General features: G+C 47.4%; 1 protein-coding gene across 5 annotated transcripts in view; it reads right to left on the bottom strand.

Annotated features, from left to right (window-relative positions):
• AGPAT4 (1-acylglycerol-3-phosphate O-acyltransferase 4) overlaps window positions 1-14,064 on the bottom strand; it is a 113,739-nt gene that overhangs the window by 66,100 nt on the left and 33,575 nt on the right. For all 5 annotated transcript variants that reach the window (XM_057527620.1, XM_057527618.1, XM_057527619.1 and 2 more), the window contains one exon: window positions 10,393-10,656. In XM_057527620.1, the coding sequence (XP_057383603.1) occupies window positions 10,393-10,570 (178 nt within the window). In that variant the 5' untranslated portion in view covers window positions 10,571-10,656. The remainder of the gene's footprint in view (window positions 1-10,392; window positions 10,657-14,064) is intronic.

The following is a 14,064-nucleotide window of genomic DNA, read 5'->3' as shown; positions in this document are numbered from 1 at the left end:
CCTCCACGTCCAGTGTCACCAGCCCCACTTCACTCATTGGAGATCCCTGACTTTAAGAAGCAGGAAAGAGGGATTCTGTGGCTTGGTCCATAAATAAAAAGAAAGGTCTTCAGTCTGTATAATCTCTCATTCCCTGTATTGCCAGTAAAACAATGGGGGGAAGGGGAGCAGAAGCCAGGCGAGGGGGGAGGAGGGAGAAGGGAGAAATAAACAGAGCATCACTCGTGTCAGTGCCACACAGCGGCCTTCGCTCTGCACTTCACAGGCATGGTGGGAGAAAAAAGACTTAGAACGCAGAGTGCATTGGTTTTCTGGAGCTGCTGTAACAAAGTACCCCAAACTGGGGGCTTATGAAGGGAACTACGTCTCAGGGTTCTGGAGGCCAGAACCCGAGATCACGGTGTGGGCAGGGCTGCTTGCCTCTGAGGCTGCAGGAGAATCCGCTCTGGCCTCCCCCCTGGTTTCTGGTCTCAGTGTCTTCACATCGTCTTCCTCTGTGTCTGCTGCCTCTGTGTCCACGTTCCCCCCTCTTACAAAGACACAGTCACCATGGATCGGGGCCACCCACATGACCTCATCTTAATTTGATGATCAGCAAAGACTCTGTTTCTAAATAAAGCCCTGGTGACAGGCACGGGGTGAGGGCTTCAACATCTTCTGGGGACGGGGACACGATTCAACCCAGAACCCCGAGGATGCAGCTCTGGGGCAACTTCCTCTCACCGCCTTTGTCCTCGGTCACTGAGGCACCGGTGATGAGAGTTGAATACGCCCTACACAGGCCCTGCAAGGCAAGGCCTGAGCATCCTATCGCCCCTGGTCCCGGAATGGCCACCCCACCCAGCCTGGAGGAGACTTTCACACACACACACAAAATGTGCAAAGGGCCCACTTTATACTCCCTTTTCTAATCCCTTCCCTTCTTTGTGGTGTTTGGGTTTTTATTTTGTCTTGGGTTTTTATTTTCAGTTTGTGGAATATATGCTTATCGTATGACATATAAGACACTCAGAAAATATAAAGGCAATTAAAAAAATCATCTCTAGGGAATTCCCTGGTGGTCCAGTGGTTAGGATTCTGCGCTTTCACCGCTGGGGGCCCGGGATCAATCCCTGGTGGGGGAACTAAGATTCTGCAAGCCTCGCGGCAAAAAAAATCATCATCATCATCATCTCTAATTATAATTCCTAAAAATAGCACTCTGATAAATCCATTTCCAGTCTATATTTATAAAATTGGTATTATATTGTACAGTTTTGCATCATGCTATTTTTACTTAATATTATACTTAGGGTATAACATGTTTCAAGGAAATAATGACCCAGCTGGGTATCTTCCTATAAAAGATCATGTGTGAACAGATCTTTTCAAAAAACAAATTAACGGTTTCTAAAGGCACATTTCAAAAAGAGCTGCTCAGGGCAAGACAAAAATAAATCTTGAAGTAAACTGATGGCTACGGTGTTTGGAATTCCCGAGGATGAATACACGGGGTCCATCCATGGACAGTGCCCGTGGCTGTGAGCCGGGCTGGGGCCACTCTCCTCCCCATCCTCCAGGCCCGGTGTGGAGGACATCTGAACTTCAGCCTCCTGACTCAGCAAGATCATGACAACATGTGGTAGGTCCCTCTCCTTTTGATGCCTGGCTGCCTGAATAAACCAGTGTAGCCTCTGGGTGATGCTAGAACATGCTTTTCCCTCAGACCAGACCACCTTTCCCCCTTCTTGCTTCAGCGGAACAAGGCTCCACCCCTCCCCAGGATGGACCGTCTCTCTCCACATTCCCTGCGTACCTCTAGCCTGGCTTTTGTCTGGCTGCTCTACAGTGGTTTGTGTCACATGCCTTCCCCACTAGACTGGACCTCTCCGAGGACAGCTGCCGCGTCCCCTTCACCTCTGAGCTCCAGGTGCCGGCCCAGTGTCCAGCCCCCGGGTGAACTCAAATGCGCGCTTGTTAAAGAAGCGCTGAGCAGTGACAGTCATCCTGCATGGTCACCTGGGGCTGAGACAGTGAAGGAACAGGCTCAGGGTTGATCCTAGCAGATGTCTGCTCCACATCAGCCATAGGTGTTAAAATAAAAACTCTTAATCGCATTCTATTTTGTTCGTTTCAAAGTGTGGTAGAAAAATGGATTTAGGGATCTCAGCTCTCCTTCTTACTGTGTGACCTTAGACAAGTCATCCAACCTCTCTGAGCCTCAGATAACTGATCCACAAAACGGGGGACTGCCTGTTTAAACAAGGTGAGGACACAAAAGGTTTAGCATGATGGCAGTGAACACCACACACTACAGTGATTACAATGATCAGAAATGAAAATAGCTGCGTATTGTGAATATACAGTCTCCTTTCCTTTCCCTGTAGCCCTGTGGAATGTCACCTACTACAACTGCCAGTGGACATGTGGCCTCAGCTCAGGAGCCTGGTGCCTCAACCACTGCTGGGCAGTGCTGCAGAGAGAAGCTCTGCACTCAGATGGCCCCAGTCTTGGCTCCTCTGCTTCTTGTGTGACCCTGGGCAAGTCACTTAACCTCTCTGTGTCTAGTACTCAAAACAGTTCCCGGAAGGGTAAATGCTCACTAAGTATTGGCTGGCTAAAAGTCTACAGGATAAAAGGGGCAGAATTCAGATGCAAACTATTATATATAGAATGGATAAACAACAAGGTCCCACTGCCTAGCACCGGGAACTATATACAATGTCCTGTAATAAACCATAATGGAAAAGAATATGAAAAAGAATGCATATGTATAACTGAATCACTTTGCTGTACAGCAGAAACTAACACACTATAAATCAACTATAATTCAATAAAACAAATTTTAAAAAAAGAAAGAAAGCGTATTTATCAGGAGAAGAAATGGGTGAGGGGAGACAGATTTGAGAAGCCTGACTCCACTCAGCTTGTACATGCTATGAATCTCTTCTTTTTCTCCTCTCATTTCGGTACATCTAAATTCAGACATTCAAGTTTTTTGACTCTGTAACAAACTGTAAATAAGATCTATCCTAAGTCAGTTTCTGCATTGCTTCTGCTACTTCCTTTTGGAATGCTGAGTTGCTAAGCAGGTATGGCTTTTTCTTCGTTTGGGTGGTTGGCTGCTTTTTGTGCTACCCAAAAGGCCTCACTAAGTGAGGACAAAATGAAACAAGGTCCATTTTGCCCAAACGTGGGACAAACGGGATGGTTTGGGTCTGTTCACAATGACTCATTCAAGATGCTCTTGCAGATTGTTATGAGACCTTCAGGCAACAAGACTGCAAGCTCCCTGGGGGCAGGGCCGTAGCTGCCTTTCTCACCACTACGTCCCCAGAACCAAACACAGTGCCCGGCACACAGCAGGTGCTCGATACTTGTTGAATAGATCACCAAAACACTACTCAGAGCACGATCTCTGTTGCTTGATGCAATGTGGCCTTCTCATCTCATGGAGCCAGTTACGGAGTCCGCTGTGGTCACCTGGGGTCTACAGGGAGGTACACGCCTGCACTCTTCACCAGCCCCTGAGAGCATCAACTGAACATCACCTGTGGAAGCTGCAGAACCTCCCAGGTCACGCCATCAGAGTTGTAGCTCCAGGTGAAGCGGAGCTTGCTCATTAAGAGCTGTGAGGGTGTGGGGACCAACACACGTCAGGAGAAGGAAAGGGTACCAGCAGGGGACAGAGTGAGAAGAGGAAAAGGTTGTCCCAGTAGAGAAATTTGGGTGCCCCATGCTCTGTCCAGGGGGTAAGGCATTGCCTTTGGGTCAGAATATTAACCCACAGGAAAAAGGAGCCCTGGGGCAGCACCGAGGGACTTATCAAGAGTCTCTTCAGGGCTTCCCTGGTGGCGCAGTGGTTGAGAATCTGCCTGCCAGTGCAGGGGACACGGGTTCGGGCCCTGGTCTGGGAAGATCCCACATGCCGCAGAGCAACTAGGCCTGTGTACCACAACTACTGAGCCTGCGCGTCTGGAGCCTGTGCTCCGCAACAAGAGAGGCCGCGATAGTGAGAGGCCCGCGCACCGCGATGAAGAGTGGCCTCCGCTTGCCGCAACTGGAGAAAGCCCTCACACAGAAACGAAGACCCAACACAGCCAAAATAAATAAATAGAAATTAAAAAAAACAAAACAAAACAGTCTTTTCAATCCCTTTCAATCTGACCCTACTCAGCAAAGCTGCCTTCTGTTTACATAATACAGTGAAGGTGACGGTGCCAACGTTAGGGGTTTCTGCTTATTTTTATATATATATATATATATATATATATATATATATATATATATATATTATTTATTTATTTATTTTGGGCTGTGTTGGGTCTTCGTTGCTGCGCACGGGTTTTTCTCTAGTTGCGGTGAGTGGGGGCTACTCTTCGTTGCGGTGCGCAGGCTTCTCATTGCAGTGGCTTCTCTTGTTGGGGATCACGGGCTCTAGGCACGTGGGCTTCAATAGTTGTGGCGCACGAGCTCAGTAGTTGTGGCGCACGGGCTCAGTAGTTGTGGCACACGGGCTCAGTAGTTGTGGCTCATGGGCTCAGTAGTTGTGGCTCACAGGGTCAGCAGCTGTGGCTCGCGAGCTCTAGAGCGCAGGCTCAGTAGTTGTCGCACATAGGCTTAGTTGCTCCGTGGCATGTGGGATCTTCCTGGACCAGGGCTTGAACCCGTGTCCCCTGCATCGGCAGGCGGATTCTTAACCACTGCGCCACCAGGGAAGTCCCGGGGTTTCTGCTTTGGTCAACTGACAGCCAGTTACCTGCACTCCCTCTGGGAGGTGATCCCCACCTGGTACTGATAAGGGTGAATCTGCAGACCTTCAGAGAGAATACCCAGGTCCTGGGTCGCGATTCCCCAGCAAAGGTACCAGGAGGTCCACACTTCAGCGGGATCAAAGACAGCACTGGGAAGGGTCAGGGCCAGGGGCCTGGGGACAATCTAACAACGACCTTTTCTGACATCTTGGGGGTGATAACTGTTGTGACGAGTGAAGGAGTCAAACCTGCTCGTAACAGAAAAGAGTGAAAAGTCAGCTTGGACTAAAATAAGAAAAAGCAGCCGTGCCATTAATCAAGCTGGGAAGAGACACGGATCAGCCAGCCGCCAAGCGAACAGCTTGTATTATTTCTCCCAAGGTCACGCCGGAAAATGCCACAGCGACCCCCTCCTTGATGGATCGCTTTCTTACCAAAGACGCCCTAGACTGGCCTTGTATTTTCCTGGCATGGGGCACACGCAGCTGTGGCCCTCGCCTCATGACACACACAGTGATGTGTGTCTATTCCCCGCTTCTCCTGGTCCTGCTCAGAAACAGAAACCTCAGGAACACCAATCCTTCCTCCCTTCTCTTAGACACCCCCCTCCCCCTGTCCCCCCAACCCCGGCCAGGACCCATAGCTATGTGGATCCTCTGGGTAAAAGGGGAGGATTGCTTCCCCAGGGCCTGCTCCCGGGGGAGCCATGTGCCTCTGAGAAATCCCCCGCCAGATGGATCAATAACAACTTCCGTCTGGAAAGCAGCCCACGGAGGAAGTCCAGGAACAGATCCTGGGGGGCTCCTGGGGGGTGTTCGCTCATCTGGAGTTCCCTCCACCCTCCCCGGGGAGGGGCCGCCTTCCATCTCCACTTCCACTTCAGCTGCTCCAGTGCTGTCCTTCTCTTCAGGGGGACTGACCGGGGACCAACTCTGGGCGGGGAGGCACTGAGGACACCTGATGCCCACCTCGCCCCTCCCGCTCTCTGTCTCCCATCCAGGGCTCCTGGCCCCTGTCCTACTGCCTCGCAACAGCTGCAGTCTCCCCTGCCACACCCGCACCAGCTAATCTCAAAGAAAGGAAACTAATACGTGCCGAGAATCGGGAACTCATATCAGGACCTTTAAAAAACAATTCTCATCCTGCTTCAGGAGGGGCTACGGTAGGAGAAGCGTTCTTCAATTTCGAGTGAGACAAAAGGAAGAAATGCCCAAGAACAGCCAAATTCACACCATGGGAGATGGCCTTGTATTAAAGCATACCTGGCCAAACGGCCCCAGGGACCAGCCTGTAGCCCAGGAGAATCAGATCGATGGTGTGCTCGCAGTTGCGGGGAGCAGGGCGGTGCCCCAAGGACAAAAGGGACGAGGAAGCATCTTCAGTGAAGTCCGGTTCCCACTGGGGCTCCGGGGAGGGCGTCTGTCAGTCACGCTACTGAGCGCGCCCTTGGCACAACTCGGAAGGGACTTCTACATCCTGGGGTCCGTTATTGTCACAGCAGGAAAATTGACATCTGTTTCAAGGGAGGACCCGTGGGCGGTATTATAGGTGGTGAACTAGAGCTTGCTTCTCCGTTCGTGCTCCACCACTACCTACTACAAATAAAGTAGCCAATAACCTTCAAGTCAGGGTGGGGGGACACGGAAGAGAGGTGCTGAAAAGAGAAGTAAATATCTCCCAAGGGCAGAACCAAAAAGAACTAAAGTCTTTATTAGAAAAATATTGGAATCTTGGTCAATTCCACTCCCTCTCCTTTATTCAAATGTAGTTCATTTTTAAAGTTACCTAACCAGGTGAACTGCCATAATGAGAAGATACCCTTGCCTGTCCCCCACCTCCCATCCCTTCCCCCAACCCCCCGCAATGCTCCTTCCCTCCACAGACACAAATTCCCGTTTTCATCCTAAATCTGACGTGCTTTCAACAGCTCTTCACAAGGCGCTTCTCTACACAGCATCTCATCCTGCTTTTTCAACCGGTCGTGGTGACCCGTCCCGCTACTCTATGCCGAACTCAGAGGGTTTGCGCGGCTTGTCCAAGGGGACAGCCTGTAAACAGGAGGGCAGGATGTCCTATGTTGCGTCTCAGCACTCCAGAATCTGACCCCTCCTCGCCACCACACGGCCTTGCCCATTAGAGGCACCTAGTGGACCTGTGGATTGGACGGCCATAGAATCCATGAGCATCACGGTTCAGAAAAAGTAAGTGGCAGGCTTAATGCATGGAGCTGGTTAGCAATAGCACGGAATTTGGAAGCAAGGCACCAGGGCTGGTGGGTGGATTGGGAGTGGTGTCTCCCTGCGGTTCTGTGTCACCCGTCCTCCACAGAACATTAAGGTCAGTGTAGTCCTCCCCACCCCCTCTCCTTTTAAAAAAACTCTGCCATTAATAGATTCTCCGAATTCTTCTCTGCTTTTTAAAACCCACAGTGTCAGAGGGGAAGGAAAACAAGGCAGCTGGTCTTGGCCACCTTTCCCAAGAGATTAAAGGACACATCCTGCGCGAGGGAAGGGTAATACAATTCTACTCAGCTTCTCGTAACTTTCTTCCTTCTCCTCACCTTGCAAAAGCTCGCTCCATCCCCCCTTCCTCATTCAGCATGCTAAGCCAGCCTGTCTTAGCCTCCTGGGCCTACAAAGCTAGGCGAAAAGGAAATAAAACAACCCTCCCAAAGTCAGCCACCTAGATCGAATAAACTTTCAAATTGTTATTCCTGATGGCGGTCCTGGCCGCCAGACTAAGATTCTCTGCTGTGTGTGTCATGCTGGAAACCGTCTCTATTTGTCATTTACATCCAAGTGGCCTTTTACACACCAGGGCTGGTGACTACTTTGGACTCACCTGGTGCAACAGCAAGCTCTTAACATTTTTTTAAAAAGGGTGACGACACAGCTCTATTAGTAAAAAGTAAGCAGGTGATGGAGGGGATCCAAGTCCCTAGGAAACAATTTTTTTCTTAAAAATCAGCTGCAAATGGTGAATGCTACTGATTTTCTAAGCTTTAGAGTGATTCATTAAACCCCATGAGGAGTTTTTATCTTAACTCAGAGGGAAGAGGAAGAGAGTGAAACCAAACAGAAGGGGTCTGACCATCTCTTATTCCAAGCTGTTCAGTAGCCCACGCACTGCAGCCTCTGATGATCAACAGCTCAGTTAGTTGATCATTGTCTCTTACATGTCTTTGGTTGTTGCTGTGAAACACTCAGGGTATAAGGAAATCTATTAACTACAGAGGACAAGTTCAAAGAGAGAGAGAGGAGAACAGCTTTGTATCTAACACATGCTGGGATACCAGAAACGGAGAAGCCGGGGAAGGCATGGGGGAGCTTTCCTCAACACAGTGAGCGCCACAGCCAAACCCAGGACGCACTGCCTTCCCCTTCTCCTCCAGAGAGAAGCCCTCCCTTCCCTCTTCAGGTCGCTTCTGCTTCTGCTCAGCCCAAGCCCCTGAAAGCTTTCGTCTGGGGCAGTAGCACACGGCACTGTGGGACGTCCCGAGATAGAATGTGCCTGGATAGATGTGCTTCTGAATCTTTTGTGAAATTTGACTGCCTGCCCTCCATTTCACCCTGGGTGGGGAAATGCCAGTGGCTTGGATGGTTATGTTTCACTTGGAATCATTCTAAATAATTTAATTAATTTGTCATGTTGAAAAATCCACCTTGCTCTCTGAATCTGTTCCCCATCTTAATTTCCACCAGAGGCACATAGGCTACGGTGCCCTTAGAAGAATATTGACTTGGCCTTGCTGTAACCTTGGTATGTCGTCACCATCTACCAAAAGCGAAAGAGAGTACTCTTAGGAACTCTCGTCCCAAATCCTGTCTCTTATTTCTGGACTCCAAATGAGAAAGTCAGTGCTTAACCACCTGTCTGAGATTTAAATAGGGGTTACGACAGGGCAAATACACATGCTTTCAGATTGCAAACTGACAGATTTGGGAATCTCCATAGGTGTGTACAAATCATACAAGTGCAGGTTTTGATGAAAAGTGCAATCAGCATTGCTTTGTTAAATTAAAGTTTTCTTTAAATAGACACTTAAGTGTAAAAAGACACTTAAAATTATAAAGTAAATCTCAGGCTATTATCTCCTTCTCTTGATTATGCAAACTCTTTTCTCCTCGAACAGCTACAATCTAGGTTCTGGCCATCTCCTACTGCTTCTGCCCTGCGCTGAAAGATTGTTTCCTTTTCTATACCATGGAAGATGTCTAAATACTAGAAACAATGTTATGGTAAAATGTATGACAAGGAAATTTGCATTACCCACGATTGCGTTGAACGAGTGGCTGCACCCAATAGGCCATAGATACATGGATTAAAGATACATTTTATGTAACTGTGACTTTATGATCTTATGAACATTCTCAAGACATTTATGTAAAACACTACAATCCAAGACATAGCAGGTCTAGCACACAAACCACATCAGAAATAGTATCAGACATATCTGCCAGTTCTGAGCTGGTGATAGAAATTACGAATAAGCATGTTTTTATCATTTGTTCCTCACAAGATCGTACTTTGAAGTTTCAAAAACAACTCACTGAATCAGTAGTAATCCATTTGGATAACTGTATGCAGCTTGTATTATTTTAATTCAAATTTAAATCTGATCGCTTCATTTTAAGGGTTTCAAAAAGATATCCATAATTTTGGACTCTTGGCATAATCTAAGGTAGCTGAGATTTTTAAATTGCTTAATTTGAAAGAGCTCATTTTAAAAAATATATTCACACTCCTATATGTAATTGGTAATGACGTACACTGCATTCTGTGCTGTTGAGAATAGGTACAGATTTCTGGTCAATCAATACCAAACTCATCTCTAGACATCCCAATACTCAGATTCATCTTGTATCCTTTTCATTTTCGAAATTCAGGCCAGTTGAATTAGTCATGTTTAAAATAGTCTAGTATAATCACACACACACACAGACACACACACACAAATGAATGTATATAAAACTGGAGAAATCTGAAAAAGGTTGGTGGATTGTGTCAATGTCAGTTTTCTTATTGGGGTATAACACTGTAGTCATGCAAGAGGTCACTGCTGGGGAAAACTGGCTGAAGGGTATATGGGATCTCTCTGTATTATTTCTTACAATTGCATGTGCATCAATTATCTCAAAAATTTAAAGAAAAGAAGCAAGGAAGACAACAATATATTATATCACCATTTAGTTTTTAAAAATATGTATATGTCTTATGTATCTATACATATACAGACTTACCTACATACATGTACAAACATAAGAGCCATACATACATATGTCTTTGTATGTGTGTATATGTCTTTCTATATATGTGTGTATATATATGCTACTTCTATAAGGATACCTAAGAAATCACTAATGCTGGTTGTTTCCGAGGAGGAAAACTAAAGAAACAGAAACAGAATGCTTATTTGCTTTTCACAGGATACCCCTCTGTGCCTGTTGAATTTTGTGCTATTGGCACTACTCATTCAAAAAATAATTCTTTAAGAGTGAGGACAAAATAGACATTTCAAACCTACAACAAACAGAAACAAACCAAAGAATCTTAGCATACACTAAAAGCCTTAGTGAACCCATGTAAGAAGTCCTAATTGTGACACACACACACACTGGCAGTGAAGAAGCAAATAGAGAAACAGGAGAAAGTCGCTTACGGCTGGAGATGCAGTAGGAGAGCCGGCAGTTGATCTTCCGGAAGAGTTGCTTGTTAATTGGCCAGAGGAGGAGAGTGAAGAGCTGAATGGTGTTGATGATGAGCCCCGAGGCGATAAATACGTAACAGAAGATGAGATGGCACAGGAACTGAGACTTCAGCAGCGCGATGAGGTCCATGCTGGGTGGGAGCTCCTCCACCAAACAACAAACACCCGCCGCAGACTATGTCCAGAGGGGAGGAAGGCCGGCACTCAGGAATACGCCTGAAAGACACACCCATGTCAAATGTGAGAAAAAATATTATCTGCTCTTATAGGCCGGGGAAAAACACTCTTAGGAGAAAAATATACTCTCGAGATTAAACACATTCTGCAAGGAATTCCCTGGTGGTCCAGTGGTTAGGACTCCAAGCTTTCACTGCAAGGGGCACGAGTTTGATCCCTGGTCAGGAAACTAAGGTCCCCACAAGCCAAGTGGCCAAAAATTAAAAAATTTAAACACGTTGTACATTCGTTGATTTATTTTTATTTCAAAAACTTTTTTTTTTTTTTTTTGGTCAAGCCACACAGCTTGTGGGATCTTAGCTCCGCGAGCAGGGACTGAAGCCAGGCCCTCAGCGCAGAGTCCTAACCACTGGACCGCCAGGGAACTCCAGCAAGCATTTATATAGCGCTTCCTTAAGGTCCAGCACAGTCTCAGTCCTTTGAAAAGAATAGTTCCTGGGACTTCCCTGGTAGTCCAGTGGTAAAGAATCCACCTTACAATCCAGGGGTCGCGGGTTTGATCCCTGATCAGGGAACTAAGATCCCACATGCCGTGGGGCAACTAAGCCTGCATGCCACAACTACTAAGCTTACGCGCCTCAACTAGAGAGCCTGCGTGATGCAACTACAGAGCCCAAGTGCTCTGGAACCTGCACGCCACAACTACAGGGCCCAGGCACCCTGGAGCCTGTGCGCCACAACTAGAGAAAGAAAACCTGCTACCACAATTAGCAAGAAGCCCACACGCCACAACGAAAGATCCCGCGTGCTGCAACTAAGACCCAACGCAGCCAAAATTAAATAAATAAATAAAAATTAAAAAAAAAAAAAAAGAATAGTTCCTTTAACTGCCCTAATGCCTGCGAGGCGGGCACTGTTATTACAGAGGCGGGAATGAGGCCCACAGAGGTTAAGCACCTTGGTCAGGGTTCCACAGGCCTCACCGCTGAGGAGAGGCTGGTGGCCAGAGTCCGCATCTCTGGACCTTCCCTCCTGCCGGCCTACTGCCCCCAGCGACCCCTCCACACCTCCCTCCACTCATCATCTCCAGATCTTGGCCCAAACGGCACTTCTTCTGGCAAGACCTCCCCGAATGCATGCCTGCCCGGGGGAGGCTGGGGGCCACCCCTGGGGTGGTGTTTGGAGGGGGGCGCCCAGGCGGCACTCTCTGCCGTTACTGTGTTACTGGTTCGCCTGTTCGCCTTCCCACACTGGACTGTCACTTCTCCGGGGCACACGACTGTCCTGAAGATCATCCCTGTCTCCCCAAGCCTTGAAGCAGTCACTGGCACAGAGTTGGAACTTAATTAAAAATATATATATGTTTGTGGAATGATTTAATGAAGGGAAACAAGGGATGAACTTTGAGATATCAGTAAACACAAATAACCAACTATGAAGGCAAGAGGAACACCCCACCACAGTCCTGACACACACAGACACACACACACACACACACGCGCGCGCACGCTTAAGAGTTCTAAAATTGAACAGAAACTCAAAACATGCACAGCAGCCAAACTCATGGCCCTGTCATCAGTCTCCAACCCCAGAATGGAATAATGAAATAACTGTCCAGTTTGGCAAATTAAGCCTTTGAGGAACAGCCTGAAGGCAGGAGGTTCAAATACTCTGCTGGAGAAAAAATAAGGCTGACAGCATGATGTATAGCAGCCTAGCTTCTTCCAGAAGCAGAACGTCATTGCAAATGACCTCAGGGACAGCTCAAACGGCAGGACGAACTTTCTAACAGTAATAGTGAAGAGATCCTAGACGTCATTACAACCTTTATGGATAACACTCCCCCCAAAAAAATCTGTACGACAGTATCACATATATGATCTCATTTTAAGCCTCAGGTGAATCCCATGAGTATTATTATTATCCCATTTTTCGGAGTAAGAAACTGAGATGCCCCATAGGTTGGGCGATTTGCCTGAGGCTGCCACCGTCAGTAACTGACCTTAAAATTCAGTCTGACGGGGCTTCCCCGGTGGCGCAGTGGTTAAGAATCTGCCTGCCAATGCAGGGGACACAGGTTCGAGCCCTGGTCCGGGAAGATCCCACATGCCACGGAGCAACTAAGCCCGTGCGCCACAACTACTAAAGCCCGCGTGCCACAACTACTGAAGGCCACTCGCCTACAGCCCATGCTCCGCAACAACAGAAGCCACGGCAATGAGAAGCCCGTGTACCGCAACGAAGAGTAGCCCCCGCTCGCCACAACTAGAGAAAGCCCGCGCGCAGCAACGAAGACCCAACGCAGCCATAATTAATTAATTATTTATTTAAAAAGTGCTTAAAAAGATTCAGTCTGACGTCCGAACTCTCTGGCACAAAGCCAGGACGCTGCAGGGGCTGAAGCAGCCCTTCTTCAATCTTTTTCAGAAAGCACTGCCCTGGGACACCTCCAAGTTGTCAGACTCTTCACTTAGTTTCAACACACCCAGTCTCTCTCGAAGGCACAGACATTAAGCTGGCAGCTCACCTCCACGCACTTGACTTTCAGGAGCTACATGAATAGAAGTGACGTACGTCGGTGACGATTCAGCAGCAGCTATAGTTTGAGGTGGAATATTCACGTGTTGTATTCATTTGTCCTTGGATTAGCCTCTAAAAGCTTCCAGACAATCTGGGCCAGGAGAAGTGTGATTCTTCACTAGGTTTCTGGGACCTAGTGTTTGGAAAGTATTTGACAAATCCTTTGCTTTGCTGATTTAACACTAAGAAATGGAAGTCAGCTGATACTGGAAACGCAGGGGATTGAATGCTGCCTTCCTCGGTTTCCTGTCAGAAGTAGGGCATGATGAAGAAAAAGTAAGATTTTCTTTTTTTCCTTGTATAAGTCCAGGGACCAGCATGCCCTTTAGTAAAACCCTCGCTAGTACTGCATGAACCAGGGGTCTAACACAACACTGGTGACGTTTAGGAGTCACAAGGCGGGTCACAGACAGGCGGGCCTCGGCTGGCTGGGTTCTGCCCCAGATCCCCTTCCTAAACTGGTGTGGGCTTGGAGTTCAACTGTCCGGGTTTGAAGCTCTCTTATACCTCTTACTGGTCGTGTATCCTCACGTAAATTAACTTTTCTGAATCTCAGATTCTTTATCTACAAAAGGGCTAATAGATTGCAATCAAAATTCCAAGGAGGCTATTGTTTTTTGCAAAACTTTAGTTGATTCTCAAATTTATATTCAAGAGCAAAACCCACAAGAATAGCAAAGGAAATGCATGATGAAGAATAGGGTAAGAAGTGCTGTGAGTTTATTAAACAATTTAACTGATTATTAAAAGAGAGACAAGGCTAAATTTTTTAGGGGGGTGTCTAGTGGGTGAATATGTGTTGCATGTCTTAAGTTTATTCCAGATAGAAGTTTGGGGGGACCATCCTACCCTTCTTGACTAAAGGCA

This window comes from Balaenoptera acutorostrata, chromosome 14, assembly GCF_949987535.1.
Source record: "Balaenoptera acutorostrata chromosome 14, mBalAcu1.1, whole genome shotgun sequence".
Taxonomy (NCBI): domain Eukaryota; kingdom Metazoa; phylum Chordata; class Mammalia; order Artiodactyla; family Balaenopteridae; genus Balaenoptera; species Balaenoptera acutorostrata.
Note: the sequence above shows the minus strand (reverse complement) of the source record. Positions and strands in the feature narration are given on the sequence as shown.